The sequence below is a fragment of the Ambystoma mexicanum genome, chromosome 6q (assembly GCF_040938575.1).
Source record: "Ambystoma mexicanum isolate Mex_15411 chromosome 6q, UKY_AmexF1_1, whole genome shotgun sequence".
Taxonomy (NCBI): Eukaryota; Metazoa; Chordata; class Amphibia; order Caudata; family Ambystomatidae; genus Ambystoma; species Ambystoma mexicanum.
The window spans coordinates 1,243,136,902-1,243,153,378 of record NC_090937.1 but is presented as its reverse complement, the minus strand read 5'-3'; the positions used below and the strand labels follow the sequence as shown (position 1 = coordinate 1,243,153,378).

The 16,477-nt window shown below is 44.0% G+C and overlaps 1 protein-coding gene across 1 annotated transcript; it reads right to left on the bottom strand.

The window, feature by feature from the left end:
* Positions 1-1,098: 1,098 nt before the first annotated feature.
* On the bottom strand, positions 1,099-2,382 carry LOC138515323 (uncharacterized protein F54H12.2-like). Its single transcript, XM_069630216.1, has one exon. The coding sequence runs from the start codon at positions 2,380-2,382 to the stop codon at positions 1,099-1,101; it is 1,284 nt and encodes a 427-aa protein (XP_069486317.1).
* Positions 2,383-16,477: the final 14,095 nt, after the last annotated feature.

The window sequence follows — 16,477 nt, the reverse complement described above, 5'->3', positions numbered from 1 at the left end:
CGTACCCAGCTGAAATCGCATGTGAAACTTCCCACGCACCCCTGAAATACACGTACCACGCTCGCACAGGGCCAATCGCGTGTGAAACTTCCCGCGCACCCCAGTAATACACGTACCCTGCTGAATTCACGTGTGTAACTTTCCGCGCACCCCGAAATACACGTACCCAGGACTTTTGCGTGTGGAACTTCCAGCGCACCCCTGATATACACGTACCCTGATGAAATCGCGTGTAGAACTTTCCGCGCACCCCCGAAATACACGTACCCAGGACATTCGCATGTGGAACTTCCCGCGCACCCCTGAAATACACGTACCCTGCTGAATTCATGTGTGAAACTTCCCGCGCACCCCTGATGTACACGTACCCTGATGGAATCGCGTGTGGAACTTCCCGCGCACCCCTGAAATACACGTACCCAGCTGAAATAATGTGAGGAACTTCCCGCGCACCCCAGTGATACACGTACCCCGCTTGCCGTGCTGGTACAGGGTTAGCGCAGCCCTTTGCACTGGATTGGGGATTTTGATGGCTTTTCCCTGTGCAAGGGGCATTCTTGGGGGCGTAACTGGCGCTGCTGCAGGGTCGCTGTGCCACTGTATGCCACGGCTGGTTTTGGTGGCTGTAATCCATGAATACGCTGTGCGCGGAAATGTATTTTGGCGCACGCGGCTGGCGCAGGGATTTGCACGCGCACACTGTGCGCCAGCCGCGTGCGCCACTTGTGCGCTGAATTCTATGAATTACCCCCGTGATGTCTTCAGGATGTTGCACAGGTGTTCTATTATAATGTATAACAGGGTCTATATCCTTCACATTGTCCAGGATTGCGCCTCTGTATATGGGGTGGCTTGGGAAACACCCTAGGCTGTCAAAGACGGTTATTGTATCCTTGTTTATAAACATACCTATCCAATGGGTGCCTTCCTGATCTTGGGGATCAGTGTTCGCCACAAGGCTAATGGGTCGCTCATTACTTATGTCTCTTGGAAGGTTATCACATGAATACACACCCTTGAATGTTTTCTTAGCGTGTTTGTCTTTACTTAGAAAACGTTTGATCTGGTAAGTATCCATTACATGTCGTACAATACTTGTCATTGATTGTTGAGTTCCATAACCGAGTCAAATAGAGCCATAATAATTAGATTCACCGTGTTGGGTAAATTTGCAGCAAAGCGTACCTCTATGCATAGATTACCATTTCTAATAAGAATATAATGTCCGGTTGATGTATTATCAGGTCTCAAATCAAAAGCTAACAGAGTATAACCCCCATCATAATCGTCCCGGGGTATCACAAAACCTTTATCATGCAAGTGTTTACCGCTGATGGAGACAAGTCCCAAATACTCCCTAATTGTATTTTTTTGTTGAAAACTGGGGCTGGAGGCTTTAGACGGTATAACAACCCCGTCTTTAAAAAGAGCTGCGTAGTTGATGTTGTAATGTTTAAAATTAAAAGGGTTGCTGGTGTAAGCCCCAGAAAAAGCTGTGTTGTCCAAAAAACCAACAATGATTATTTTCGGTAACTGTTCAAGGAATAAGTTATCTTGACTGGCGACACGGCTACCCGCTGGAACACTGAAAATTTTCAAAGATGTCCGCTCCACCGGATATTTTAAGTTTGATACTTGTAGAGCATCAGCATGAGCTAATCTGACCGTGGGTGACACATTCACCCTTTTAATAAATAAACTAGCTGCTACTATGATCAGCTTGTAGGCTTCAGCATCATCACTGTTGAGGCAAAAAGCATCTTTGTTTCTAGAAAGTTTAATTTTCAGATCAACGCTGTTTACCATTAGTTTCTCCTGGAAAAATAGATCGGAGTGTAGACGGCCTAGTATATCAAAATTTCTGCTCCCTGTGGCATGTGCTGCTCTTTTTATAAAACTGGCATTAGCCCCATCTAGAGCATAATCCTCCATATGGCCTGCTGTGTCCTTATAGAAAAGCCCCCTTGTAAGTTGAGTGTCCAAAGCGTCATTGATGTAGTTCAAAATGCTTTCTATATAGGTCCTATAGGCGTACATGTTGTCGCTCTGTGTAATCAGACGGTTGCCTAGAGTAATATCCACCTGATTAAAGAGGGTAGCCACGGGGTAAGCAATCGTAGCAACTTTAGCTGTTGCTGGGATAGCTGATCCATCATCCTTTGTTATTTTACAAGTGAGGTAAAGTAACATTTCATTTAAATCCAGATACATCTCTGTTGAGCCTGATATATAAAACTCTATAGGCGCTAGCGGAGATAGTGCAGCAAGGGTAGCCACTTCCATGAAAAAGCTGTTTTCGATGCTAGTTTGTGTCGGGGGTACAGCAAACAGATAGAGTTCCGATTTCACACATTCCCCCGACGCACAATGGATAAACGCCATCTTTTAGAAAATATTAATGCCGGCCTAGTTTTATTTTTCTTGGCCGATCTGTTCTTGCGAGTTCTTTTTCTCTTCTGAGCAGTTTTCGTTGCTGATCCTGTTTTTTTATGCATCCCTGGAGGCCCCCATCTGTGCGATGTTTTCCTTTTCCTTTTGTTTGTGTTTTTTTCACATAAACCAGGCCAGAACCCTCTTGCGGTGGTTGGTTAAAACGATTTGCGATGGAGGTTGTAGCCGTAGACACCACATCCTTAGCAATATTTGTAGCTGCTGTTTTCACATGTGGTTTGGCTAATTCAAACCGCTTTCGTAGAAATGGCATAGCCCTTCGAAAGAGGCTTCTAAAAATACTTCTGAAACCCGCACCATACATAACGGGCGCCCCTTGAAAGTAAGGTTGATTGCCATAACCAGCTTGTCGGCGGTAATAATCCCTATAAACGTACGGCTCCCCATAGTTTTTCATAAATACCATGTTTTTAATAGTCTTTTTCTCTCCTAGGATGGAAGTGTAGTTTCACTAGGACCTTCCCGTATTTAAATGACACCAACTCCCCCTGTTCATCCCTTATCTGTTTATTGATGGTGTCAAAATGACTCTTAGAAACCAGTATATAATCAGGTTTAATATATTGTATATTAACAATGCCATTATTTTCACCTTTCATCTGGGCTGTTCTCATAAGGGGGGCGTAGGAGTCACCAACCCTTTGATATTCTACTATATCACTGTAGATCATAAGACTGTAAAAGCCCACATCAATATCAGCACGTGTTTTGTCCAAATCTTTAATACTTTTTACATGTTGAACGGTTCCCAAAACACGAAAAAGTTACCCAGTATATATAAACTGTAAGATCCGTCGATTTTAGAAATACTTTTCTCTGCACCTTATCCAGAAACAGAGTAACGTTCAATGTTTGCGAGACTTTTATTGATAGCCTCTAACAAAGCTTGTATACTGCTGTAAAATCCAGGAGGAAAACAGGCGTGTAACAGTTCAATAGGACCTTCATGCTTGATGGTAAATTTGGCCTCTCTTCTAGACACAGTGTCCCAGGTATGGGGGTATTGAATCTCCATTAGATCAGCTTCCCACAATCCTTGTAAATCAACGGGTTTGGCCATTTTAACACAATAATTTGATATTTCATTGTTGGGGAATGTATTGAGAGAAGTGTTACTGGGTAAGGTGATATAAAATCCACATCTTTCCATCTTCTCAGGGAGCGCCTTTGCTTTGTAGATCCTTTAGAGATGGAGCGCTAACCCAACTGTTACATTTCTCAGGCCACCCTGTCCATTTTACCAGACTTTGTTTTTTATTTCCTTTACCTTTACTCTGAAGAATTTTCTCAATCCTATAAAAGCGTTGGGGCTCATTGGTGACCTTCTGTAACTCTTCGGTGTAAAAACTACCGCTCACACCCTCACCATCGTAATCAACCAGCTGGTACATATTAACCCCCTCTTTCACAGACACTTCGGTCACTATAAATATTTTATCCGTAAATGATTGCTGATACCGCTTTGTAAAGACACCTTTAAGCTTGGAAACTCAGACATGGGCCCCCACTTGAAAGGATGGTTTCTTGACCTTCTTCATTACCATGTCAGCATACAAGTTTTTCGAAATGGTTAGGGAATTTTCAGACGTTACAGAATTTGGAGTCATTTTTATAGATCGATGATAGCTATCATTGTACACCTCTATAAAACATTGTAGTACGTCCACATAACGATGTGTATTCTTTGCTGTAAAAAATCTCCAAATCTTAGATTTTAAGGTTCTATTAAAGCATTCAACAATAGCCGCCTTAACCTCGTTGTACGTTATAAAATGATGTTTTAAAAGATTTTGGAAGGGTCTATTTAAAAACTCCTTGCCGGTATTCGTTTGTAATTTTACAGGCACCCGGCCTTTGCTAAAAACATGTTTGAAAGTGGCTGTCACTCTTGATCCGGTCTGATCCCTCAAAACTTCGGCAAAGGCGTATTTTGATCAAATATCAATAACCGTCAGGATGTACTGCGCCCCGTCGTTCTGCTTCCCATAGGGCCGCATATCTACTAAATCACACTGCCATTGTTCGTCTCTTTGGGAAACCACAGTTCTTCTTTTAAAACGTTTTCTAGCATTTTTATGAAGACTATATGCCTCTTCACCAGATAACCATTCCTTAACAGCTCTGTGTGAGATAGGTTTCTTGTCATGTTGTAGTTTTTTATAAAGAACATCAACACCCCCATAACTGCCAACACCGCTTTCATCATAATAGCTTTCATGCATGCTTCAATAAGAGATGTTCACCGCTGAAACACTTCAAAAAATAAACAAATGCATAATGGGTGAAAGATGATTTTATTACAACTCTTATACATATAGCATCTGACACAATGTCACCCTTTCTGATATTTTTTCTGCAGCCTTATAAATAGCATTCTACAAAATCCCCCGTTCCGCCCGCATATAACTCTGTATACATAAAACACTTGAGGCATTTAAAAGTTCATACAATTCGCGGTCCTGTAAAACGTATTCTTTAATGCTAAAGTAATGTTCATACAATTGCTCCAAAAACAGATGAAATACCGCTCTAGGGTGTAGATATAAAGAACCCATATCATATTTGTACAGATGCCAGTATTCATCCAATACCGGCAGCCAAGTGTTGGTACATATGTTACCTATACACATCAAACTTTTACAAAACGGCTCTGGTCGGGGGGTAGGTATCTGTACATATTTCAGGGTATCTGGGGCAATTCCCGATATCCGCTCTTTCAGCATAGCGTATAACAGTTTTTCCACACATACATGGCCAGGTTTCAGTTTACGATCCACACGCTTGCTGGCCCTTCAGAAATCTTATCCTAGAAACAAATATACACATATAAGAAACAAACTCTGGATATTTCTTCTCTCTTTAAAACAGTTTCCGGCGTGCTACACAAGACTTCAGGGTATTCCCAAAAGTGTATAGGTCACACAAATCTTTATCCATTAAACGGGCTACCCTTTTTCTAAAAAGCACAGGACCAGCCATTTGTAAAGATCTCAATTTTTTCTCAGGATTGCGGCAATGGTATATTTCTATCCATGTTTTAGATAAAACACTCTCCATGCTAGCATGCACACGCATGCCCATGCCTTAATATACAGCTTTAAGCAACTGAAAAGCTATATATGAATTCAACATAAAACATATCCGACGTATTGCTCTAGCGTGATAATTCAGAAGTAAACAGTCATGAACATCCTGTTGCGGGTCATCGCTTTTATGTCCATAGCACCAGCGGTAATAATCACGCATCAAGCATACTTTCACTACACAGGCCGCAAAAGCCTGAACAGCTGAGGTTTCCAAAAAAGTCATAGCGTCCTCTTCTTCTTCTTCAGAACTTTCAAAGCGTTTTAAACAAATACACTTCTTACACTTACACGGGCCTGTGTTGCTGGACTTTCGATCATTTGTGAACCTCACACACAGCAAAAATGTACGGTATTAAATGAAGACCGCTGACTTTCAGCGCCGTCAACTTTATCTGCCGTTTTCTTCAATTCAAAAAAGAAAGAAATGTAACTCTTCAATATATATATATATATATTTTACACATAGTTCACACAAATACACCCTTTTCCTACATACCAAATTGCACGTAACAGGTCCCTCCGCTTCCGCCTCCATAGCAACAGCGGCATCCATAGACAATCCGGCCTCCACAGCATCAGTCTCCATAAACATCCTATCTCCATCGGGACTTGTTTCCAACTCCGGGGTCATGGCCACCTCTGAAAAAAGCTCGTCCAAATCCCCCATATCCGCATACAAGGGCTCTTCAAGAGTCTTCATAGAGTCGTCCATAGCCTTCAGATCTGCCTCTGTATAGTCTGCATCCATTATACCAGCCTCTACACCATCAGCATCTTTAAAATGGTAAAAATCAGGAGGTGTCATATCACCCAGATTCATTAAAAAAAGGACCTGGCTCAACTCATCCTCATACGCCATCCCACTGTAAGTGGGGCATTGCGATTCCTCATCAGCTACAGGAATTATTGTTGTTGGACTTCTAGGATTATCAGCATTTTCAGCGGTGTTGCAGGCGTCTTTTCCTATGATATTCTTAGAGTAATAGCTGTAACGCTTCATGATTCAGGGGTATTGCTAGCGTTATGCAAATAGTACAGTCAGACTCCAAGAGCACCGTCTACCTCTCTCCAGAGTTCCTTCTCTATATATACACCACACTCTGCCCCTATGGGAAGGCACATAACTACATCACCCCCACAACACCCCCTGGCCTGCCCCCTGACATCACAACTTCATGCCTTCATCATCTCCCCAGATCCCTGGACCTTGACACCCTCGGGATGTCACCATACCTGCTGGACCACACCTAACCCAAAATATTACCTCATCCACGACATCACCACCGGAAAACACCCTTATCTATGCCTACTCACCCCTAAACACAAAACATGACATCACTATTAGGTTAGGCCTTAAGGGAAACTTCAGGGACACGCCCGTGATGTCACCATTCCTGCTGGACCACGCCTAACCCAAAGTATTACCTCATGCATGACATCACCACCGGGAAACGCACTTATCTATACTTACACCCCTTCACACAAAATATGACATCACTATTAGGTTAGGCCTTAGGGGAATCTTCAGGGACACACCCGTGATGTCACCATCCCTTCTGGACCACGCCTAACCCAAAATATTACCTCATCCATGACATCACAACCGGGAAACGACCTTATCTACGCCTACACCCCTAAACACAAAACATGACGTCACTATTAGGTTAGGCCTTAGGGGAAACTTCAGGGACACGCCCGTGATGTCACCATCTCTGCTGGACCATGCCTAGTCCCCAAAATATTACCTCATCCACGACATCACCACTGGGAAATGCCCTTTTCTATGACAACACGCCCCTGAACACAACACATGATTTCCCTGCAGCACAGGGACATCCGGTAAGGAGGGACCTGCGTTACCATGGACACGCCAAAGAGGCGGGACATCCGGTTGGTGCGTGGTTACTGCCTGTCAGTTAATGAAAGGTACATCCTAGTACTACTTAGGTCAATTCCAGAACTAGTATCAATCACCTCCAAAGATATCCAAGCAATTAGCTTCAATGACTCTTCCAATAAGGTCCTCATAGCTCTTGGCATTTATTAAAATGTTGTTAAACATTTGTTATGGAGGACAAGAAAGAAATTACAGTCTTCTGGTTTTTTCACTGTAACTACAGCTGTATCCTATACCACATTCAAATATGGCTCCTGAACCTGTGTCCTCCAACATCATCCCTCTAAATCGAAATTGCACCTGCAACCGTGCCTTGCAGAACACTCAAGGATCACTTGAGCCGAAGGCCCAGTCGATACCAACCTCAAAATTAATACGGCTCTCAAAAGAGATTCGGATAGAAGCCAATCAAAAACCTTGTTAGATTCACATATCCCAGACTTTACACTCTTGTACACTGTCTAGTGGAACACTAGAGGCTTCATGCACTTGCTGATTAGCAAAGCCAAAACACTATTAGATTACGATATCATTGTTCTGCAAGAAACATGGATAACTGGCCAACCACTCTGACCAAACTTCCAAATTGCACATATTGCAGCAAAAAAATTATCTAAAGGTTGTCTAACAGTTGGTCAGTTGGTTGCAGTGAAAATAGAGTCCAAGATTAATCATCAGTCCTTGGCCAATCCGTGTTCTGGCATCCAACTAGTAAAGCTGTCTACATCCAATATTCATCATCCTTTATTTCCATCTACAGCTTTACTAAATCTTTATTGGAATCCTGTAACTATTAGTGATGACTTGTTTCTTCTTCACATTGAATCAATGTCAGATCTCATTCTACTCAATGCAGCAACCAACACAATGATTTTAACAGGTGACTTAAATAAACACTAATTGTTTAAAATCATACTCTAATACTACTCCATCTAGAGCGGATAAATGGATGTCACTAATGACACTAAGAAACTTCATCATACTAAATGGCAATATGACAGGAGATGTACCTCCGGGGCATACCTGGACAAGAGGCCATTCATTTTCAACAATTGATTATACTTTTATATCCATAGATGCTCTGCACCGCATACAGGGCCTCATTCCGAGTAGGGCGGTAAGGAGACCGGTGCCGGTAATCCCTTACCACCCTACTACGAGGGCCCTTAGTGGGTCCCTCCTTTAACGCCTGGTCTGACCAGGCCTTATGAACGGGGCCTGTTAAGGGGCTTCAGAGCTAATAACGGTACCACAATTTGCGGTACCGTTAGTAGCGCCTTCCCCATTCCCATTGAGCCCTATGGGGGCTCAAATGGGAATGGGGAATGGCTTTTTCAATGGGGACTTACCAGTCTCGCAAAGGTCGGACTACACCGGTAAGTACCCATTGAACCACACCCGTGCCGGTACCGTTATTGGAGGCAGTCATGGCCCAAATAGCGCCATGACTACCTCCAATCTCGGAATGAGGCCCACAGTCTTTTCGAGTTGTACAAAACCCAGCAAGTGATTATGATATTCTCTTACTAAAGTGACTCCGCTACATATCAGTTTTAAATTAAGTTATAAATACCTCCATCAAATTGAATCAAGGGAGAAATCGTCTTATATGGACACCTCAGAAGCAGAAGTGGACTGGCCTATCTGCCATTCTGCACTGGCAGAATCAAAATGGACTTTGGATGGAACTGGGGTTGATTTTATAAGCCACTCTGGGGCCGGTTTTATGAGCCACATTAATATCCATGGAGCTGGGCTGTATTTTTGTAACTGAAGTTGTACTTGTTACGTTGCCTCACACAGCCTGCTTCCAGCAGGCCGCACAGCAGCAAATCACTGTATTTATGATTAGAATGCACACAGTGTCAGTCGGAGAACATCGTCAAAGAATAGTTAGCACTTAACTGCTGCCAGGGCCCCAGCCATCCACTTGCTTGGCGCCAGGCAGGTAGCTTCACGTTCTATTCGAGAACACCAACAATTCCTGTTATGGTGGGTGGGCTCTACATCGAGTTTGCTTTTGCTTGCCTTGTGTGGAGGGGCAGGGCGGGGCTGGCCCGTGGAGGACTCTTGGGCCTCCGCCCTTTTAGGGCAGGGTCAGGGGGCCTGTTGATATGTAGCAGGCTGGCAGTGGCAGCCAATCATGCTTAAGATGCAAGGAATCATTATGTGCATTGGTGTGTTGCTGGGTGCCACACCCACCACAATGCGTAGATATTCGAAAGGAATTGTTGATGGCAGAGGAGGGAGCAGACCTCAAGAAAAGCACACCTGACAACAACAAGGGGCCTATTTGAGCTGCCTGGCCCAGCCGTGAACTGCAATGGAGAGACCCTGGAGACAGAATTTGTGCACGTGTCTTACACAAAGTAAGTAATAAAAACAAAATTTGAATGGACCAGCAAGGGTCGGGAGTCAGAGACGCGACAGTCACTCTGAACGAGAACAGTCAAGTGAAGTGTTTATAATTAATTGTTACTATCTCTGTTAGTCGAGAAAGGGCCAGAGCACTGCGACTCAGTCAGTCTGTGTCACGGCCGTGCAATCATTGTGTCAGCATGACTAACAACACATGTAACTCCAACCACAAGGGGATGTTTGAGCACAGACAAAAACAAATATGAAAAAAAAAAATCACATTTCCAATCAGACTAAATTAGTGTCTTTTGAATGAAGATCAGATTTTCTCAAACACCTGTTGCAGGCAGCAGCATCCCTCCCATCCATGGCATATGGTGGTGGGAGCATGAGATGACTTAAACTTGATGCTGTTCCTGGCACTGTGGTGTTTAAGGGAGCCGTGTTGTGTGTGGTCTGTGTGGGTCATTGCTTGCAGCACCTTGCTCAGTGTGGGCTCGACAGTGGTGAAGGGCCTGCCTTTTTAGTAGTCCCAGTCCTTATAAAAGTGCACCATGGCAGAGGGGAACACTGAATCCTAAAACGACCCATTTGTGTGTACATAAATGTGCGTGTGCAGGATTGCCAAGTTGAATGAATGCCAGAACAACCCGCTTAAAGTAGTGTGGACTCGGCCCACATGGAAGAGGTTTCCTGGACAGACCGGGTGCAGGGAAAGGTGAAATTTCTGTCCTAGTGGCGCATGCAGGGCCTAGCTATCCTGGTTGATGCAAAGTTTTTGGAAATAGTATCATTGTTCTGTCTTTCATTCTGCTAATTGAAGTGTTAACCTGCTCCAAATTCCCATTCCCCTTTTACCTTTATCTTCCTGTCTCCACCCTCCATATTCGATCAAGCTTGGCCCCAAGTATTCAATTGAATCCAATTTCTCATAATGTTGGCACAGTAGGTGTTAGGGACCTGGCTGTCCATGTTGCTCATCTGTGCATAAAGCGTTTATGGCGCAGCTCAGTTGGTTTATTGGAGGCAGCCCCACTGATGCTCGACAGTGGGTACTGGGTTTCTGGTCGCAAGTCAGAGACAGTCTGCGCTTGTCTATGCATTTTTAAGATAGCCCTGGCTGGGCACGGGCCCTCACTTCTTTTGGGTGCTATTCAGTGGGAGGGGTCCACAAATGGAGGAGGTCCGACTACAGTTTAGGCATATCAGGCGGGACTGGTTCTGAAGTGGTTGTCTGTTGCGGCAAAGTCAGGACAGAGTTACCAAAAGTGCAGACTAATGTATAAAACATTAATTCTGGTCTGTGATGCGACTCAGTGAAAGAGATGTTTACGATGCTGTCAAAGGTGCTATGCTCCTATCAGTGCTGCTTTGTGTTTAAGGCATGTGAATGTGATGGTGTTCTGGGGTGAAAACACTCAGTGCTGCCCAGTGGTAAAGGCATTAGATGCTGCTCAGTGTGTCACTGTTAAAAAAGCATGATGAAGGCGTTTAATTGGAAAGGTTTAAATTGGGTGGGCCTGGGAGGGAGTGGTGACGATACAGTATTTAGGTGGCTCCAGTGTCACAATAAATATGTGCAGGAAGCTCTATGTTTTGACCTGGACTGCCCTGGGTCTATGTCATCGGCCCGCTGGCTCCTTCATGCAGTGAGATTGTATGTATGTCATACTTATCAGGTCATGATCGAGCCTCTCTGAAAGCTCTCTAAAACTGACAACAAACTGCATCCATTAGTCAATGAGCAAAAGCTCTTATCTTCTAGTAATGTCTGAAATTCGACGTGGACAAACCGCTACGGGCCAGGAGAAAGCTTCATAATTTTAGTTTACTAAAATGGAAATTTCCCTTAAACTGTATGATGTGATATGATATGGCATTTATAGCGCGCCTATACACAAGTGTTTCAAAGCTTGACGAGGCAAGGGAGGGGGAACAGAGTGAAGACAGAGACAACGATCTTACTAGGCCAGGAGACATTGAGATTGCGCAAGTGCAGGGGAGGGGGGACGGGAAAGTGCAGGAGGAGGGGTAGGTGGCAGTGCAGTACATAGGATCAAGAGTAAAAATAAATAAAATAAAACGGTCGGTAAAAGTACGGTCAACTAGTGGCAAGTGCAGGGGTAAGTGCAGACATCAAGTGTCAAGAGCTGGTGGGGACTGTAAAGATACAGAAACAGCCCCCAAGTGCAGGGGTTGCCCGGAAGGTAGTGCAGGAGTGTAGCTGGTAGGTAGGGACCTGGGCCTGAGATCAAAGGGTAGCCAGGTGACCAGTGCAGATTCAGTCAGGAGTTCAGCAGGGGAGAGGAGAGTGAAAGCAGAAGCAAAGAGGAAGGCCTTGAGGTGCTTCAAACCAGACATGGTTCTGCTCAAGTTTCAGGGAGGCAGGGAGGCTGTTCCAGAGGGAGGCCCCAGTTTAAGAAAGAAATCTACCACCAACTCATTGCTTGGAGAAGCGAATGACCCTGAGGTAGTTGGAGGCGGATGAGCAAAGAGCTCGAGAAGGAACATATTTAGGAAGAGAGAGTTTTAGGTAATGCAGCCCCAGGACCGAGAAGGCCTTGTGGACAATGCAGAGGGTTTTGAACTTGATCCTCACAGCCACTGGGAGCCAGTGCAGAGATTTCAGTCCTTGAGAGATACGATCCCTGGGCTTGAGGCCAAGGACAAGTCTCGCAGCCTTGTTCTGGATGAGTTGCAGAGGAGGGAGAGTAGAAGCAGGCAGATTAAGAAAGAGGCAGTTGCAGTAGTCCAGCCTAGAGAGGACCAGAGCTCTGGGGACAGTGAGCTTCTGGGGGAAGGAGAGGAAAGGAAGAATACCTCTGATGAGGTACAGCTGGCAGTGTGACTTAGAGATTTCAGAGATGTGAGGAGAGAAGGAGAGAGTGGAGTCGAAGATGACACCAAGGTTTTTAGCCTCACAGGTGGGAGAAGGAAGAGGGCCCAAAGAGGCCAGCCAAAGAGCAATAGGAAAGGAGGGAGCAGGTGTGCTGATGAGGGGAATCACAGTCTTACTGGCATTAAGGCAGAGATTGTTGGCGGCACACCACTCCTGGACAGCGGACAGACAGTCAGAGATGAGGGAAGGAGAAGAGGTGCCGCAGGGGAGCCTGAAAATTAGGTGAGTGTCGTTTGCATAGCACTGAAAGCTGGGGCAGAGAGCGCCAATGCGGTGGGCAAGAAGTGCCAGTTATTGGTTGAACAGCCAGGGTAAGAGGTTAGACCCCTGGGGAACACCACAGGTAAAGATGAGATAGAAGGGAGGAAGGACCCAAGTTGGACCTGGGGGGGTCGATCTGAGTGGAAAGAGGTCTGCCAAGCCAGGGCCTGATCAGTGATACCCAGGTTATCACAGAGACGGTTGAGCAGGATGGCATGGTTGACCGTGTCAAAGGCAGAAGAGTGGTCAAGTAAATATTGCTGCATGAATGTGTATTTTGTGCATGCCCGTTGACTAGGAGTGTCTAATGCACAGTGCTTCTTGTATGAGCTGATTTCCTAAATTCCAGTGTACAATTATAAGACACATACAGTCAATTGTACTTCTGCATTAGGTATAAAGTGTGTCAAGCACAAGTTTGCACTATAATTTGTCATAATGTGGTCATGTCGCTCTCAGTCCAAACTGTTGACATTGGAGCCTAGTGTTTGACATTGCTTCCAAACTTTGCAGCATACAGCTGTCACGTTCTGTAAGCCCTAGGATTGTATTTCAGAATGTACTATATTTCCAGAATATGGGGATTAAGGCAATCAGCAAAACAAATTTAATTTAAAAAAACTATTTCCCAGAATGCCTTGCACACTGCTTCCTCCTTAACTTTCCAGGTCAAGGGTGGGTGAAATAAAAAGAACATTTGTGCTGGCAGATGGTTGAATTTGCTGATACCTGAGGCATATGATCATTATTCTCTCTTAAAAGCTCAGTTTTCATTATTGCAATGTTAGTCACGGTGTCTGGCATCTAAACCCTGGCCCTTATTCCAAACAGCCTGCTTTAATATACATTGGTGTATGGTTGAATGTACAGATCCTACATTTTATTGTGCCTGTGCACTTGCACAGCTGAACCCCAATACACAAAATGATATGAAACAATGTTTTCTCTGTGCTTCCCTGTGCTTTGGGAGTTTTGTTACAGGCCCCTCAGTAAGGGACCTCTCAGATGCTGTGTATGGTTCAGATTCAGTGGCTGCATTGAAGACCCTTTCTGAAGTTGCATCAAGGCCTGTTTGGGAGGGAGCCCGAGGGACATAAGGTTTATTGCACCATGTTTCCTTTAAATACGTGTTTTCTGGTCTAGAGCATGTTTGCTCAGGGTTTTGAACAGAAAACAGGAGGTTGTGGAAAGTAAGAGCTTCTCACTTCACTAATGTCTAAATACAGCAATCTAAATCCAGGTTATCCTTAGTGGCAATTCTGCAGCATGCTATGTCATACTGGTATGAGAATCACATGGTGCGCTGAGGACAGGTTTTCCTAATTTTCCAGCAAGCAATCGCACCTCAGTAGTTTAGGTGCATTAGCCTGATTTAACGAGGGATGATTCTCATACTGTATAATTGGGTAGAACTGGGGAGGTGGTATACATAGTGTGGCATTGCTTTAGATTGGGGATTGTCTGAGTGGCATGAGGTGTGTGGTGGTACCATGGTTGTGTTCAATTGTGGCATTGTTAAGTCGTAGCTGAAACCACATACTTGTGGACATCACCCTTTCCTGGCACCTTAAACGCAGGACTAGACAACACATACAAGCATTGTAAATCCTGGCCCCTAATCCCGTGAGATATCTATACCTAGACAGACTCACATGTGGGGTACATGCATGCTTAGTTTAAATGCTTCTGTCTGAACATGGATTTATCACACTCTCATGCTGTCTCGACTAAGGGCTTGTTGATGCAGCTGCCCTTTGGTGTTAGCTGTGATTCAAGAATGCTGCAGAGTCCATCCTTGCACTCGACTCGAGCGTACCCTTACCCGTTGACACATGCACAATAATTTATCTTTAGCTGCTATTTTCCAAAATAACACTGGGGTAGGAATTACAGAGACTGAGGAAGGAAAGAAATAAGGAAGAATGGCAGAAGAGACTAAAACAAGGAGGGAGAAAGGGTGGGGGGGAAGTTAAGAGGAAAGATGGTAGGGAGACAGGGAGGAAATAATGTGAGAGAGGACGGAAAGGAGGAGAGGAAGGATGCCCATGAAAGAAAGGGGAGAGAATGGAACGGAAGCAAGAAAAAAGGAATGAACAAAAGAAAAAATAAAGAAGAAAATCAAGAGGGAGGAAGGGCAGAAGGAATAAGGGAGTGATGCTTGATGGGAAGGAATGAGGAATTAACTGCTTGCTCCTCCTAGCTTACTCCAGTAATATAGAACAGCAGGTTGAGTGTTTGCTGGCGCTTCTGCAATCTATGCATGATCTGCAGGTAGCAGGTTCAAGTTCTTTCATGGGCAATTTAGCCTTTCATTAATCAGAGGTTGATAAAAGAGTACCAACTACTTTGTTTGGGAATGATTCTATGTAAATATGTGCTATGTACAGTGATTTGGAAAACACGCTATTTAAATAACAAATCATAATGAAATGCCAGGGCCATGGAAAACGAATGTTATCACTCCTTTTCTCAAGTGTTTACACAAAACATTACATGCAACAAACACCATTAACCCTCCATAAGTAGCATTTTCTGTAAAGTTGTGAATTGACATGATTCACGGATGAAGGTTTGAGGGTTTAAGGGCCACTTTTTTAGGTGAGGGCCATTTCTTTTGAGGTGTCCACGCCCATTTCTTGTCCCTGTCCGACCCTGCTCAGAAGATAAATCTTCTTGAATCATATCTAGCTCCTACGTCGCATGATTCAACAACTGTGAAGCTACTATATACTGATTATATAAACATAATCAGTCAATCAATCTCAGTCTCGAGCCATCCAGTATTTACACATACTCATAGATTTGATTCAGAAATCGATATGTTAATGAAAACATTTTGACAAGACATAAAAAAGCTCTGCCCATGCATTGCAATCCAGCAAAGACGCATTCTTAAGACTAGATATAGAAATTGTGTCAAACAAATTAATTTTAAGAGAAAGCAAAACGATGCAGAAAATGTATTATGAGCTATGACCAGTAAAACCACTGGACACATTTGGAGACTACTGAATACTCATGATAGTTGCGCAACAGACTTGATTCTTCTGAACCCCATAAGAAATCAAGTATGGACTGTGCACTTCTATACCCTCTTGAACACAAATGGTGGGGAAAAAAAACCCTGTCAGTCATCTACCCCAGACTGCACTGTGTTACTATTTGATGAGCTTGACATTACGATCCTAATAAAAATATAAGATCTTGCGAGCACCAGGGTAGGATTCTTTAGCGAATTTCACAATTACAATTCACCCCAACAAGTGGGCAAAGATCTTAATGTTGATATTTGCTGAAGTTATACAATCACATTTGATTACATCATCATGGACTGAATCTTTAGTAATTCTGATATTTAAAAAAGGTCATTGCAGTGATACATCTAACTAGAGACCAATAGGTGGAGTTGTGGGTGACTGTGACGAGGAAGAGTGAGGTGGGTTGTGGGTGACTGTGATGAGAAAGACTGAGGTGGGGTTAGAGTGGGATTGTGATGAGGAAGACTGAGGCGTTGGTAGTGGTGGA

What these genes read in the sequence shown, in the direction of transcription:
- LOC138515323 (XM_069630216.1), bottom strand. Translation starts at nt 2,382, where the DNA reads ATGGCGTTTATCCATTGTGCGTCGGGGGAATGTGTGAAATCGGAACTC.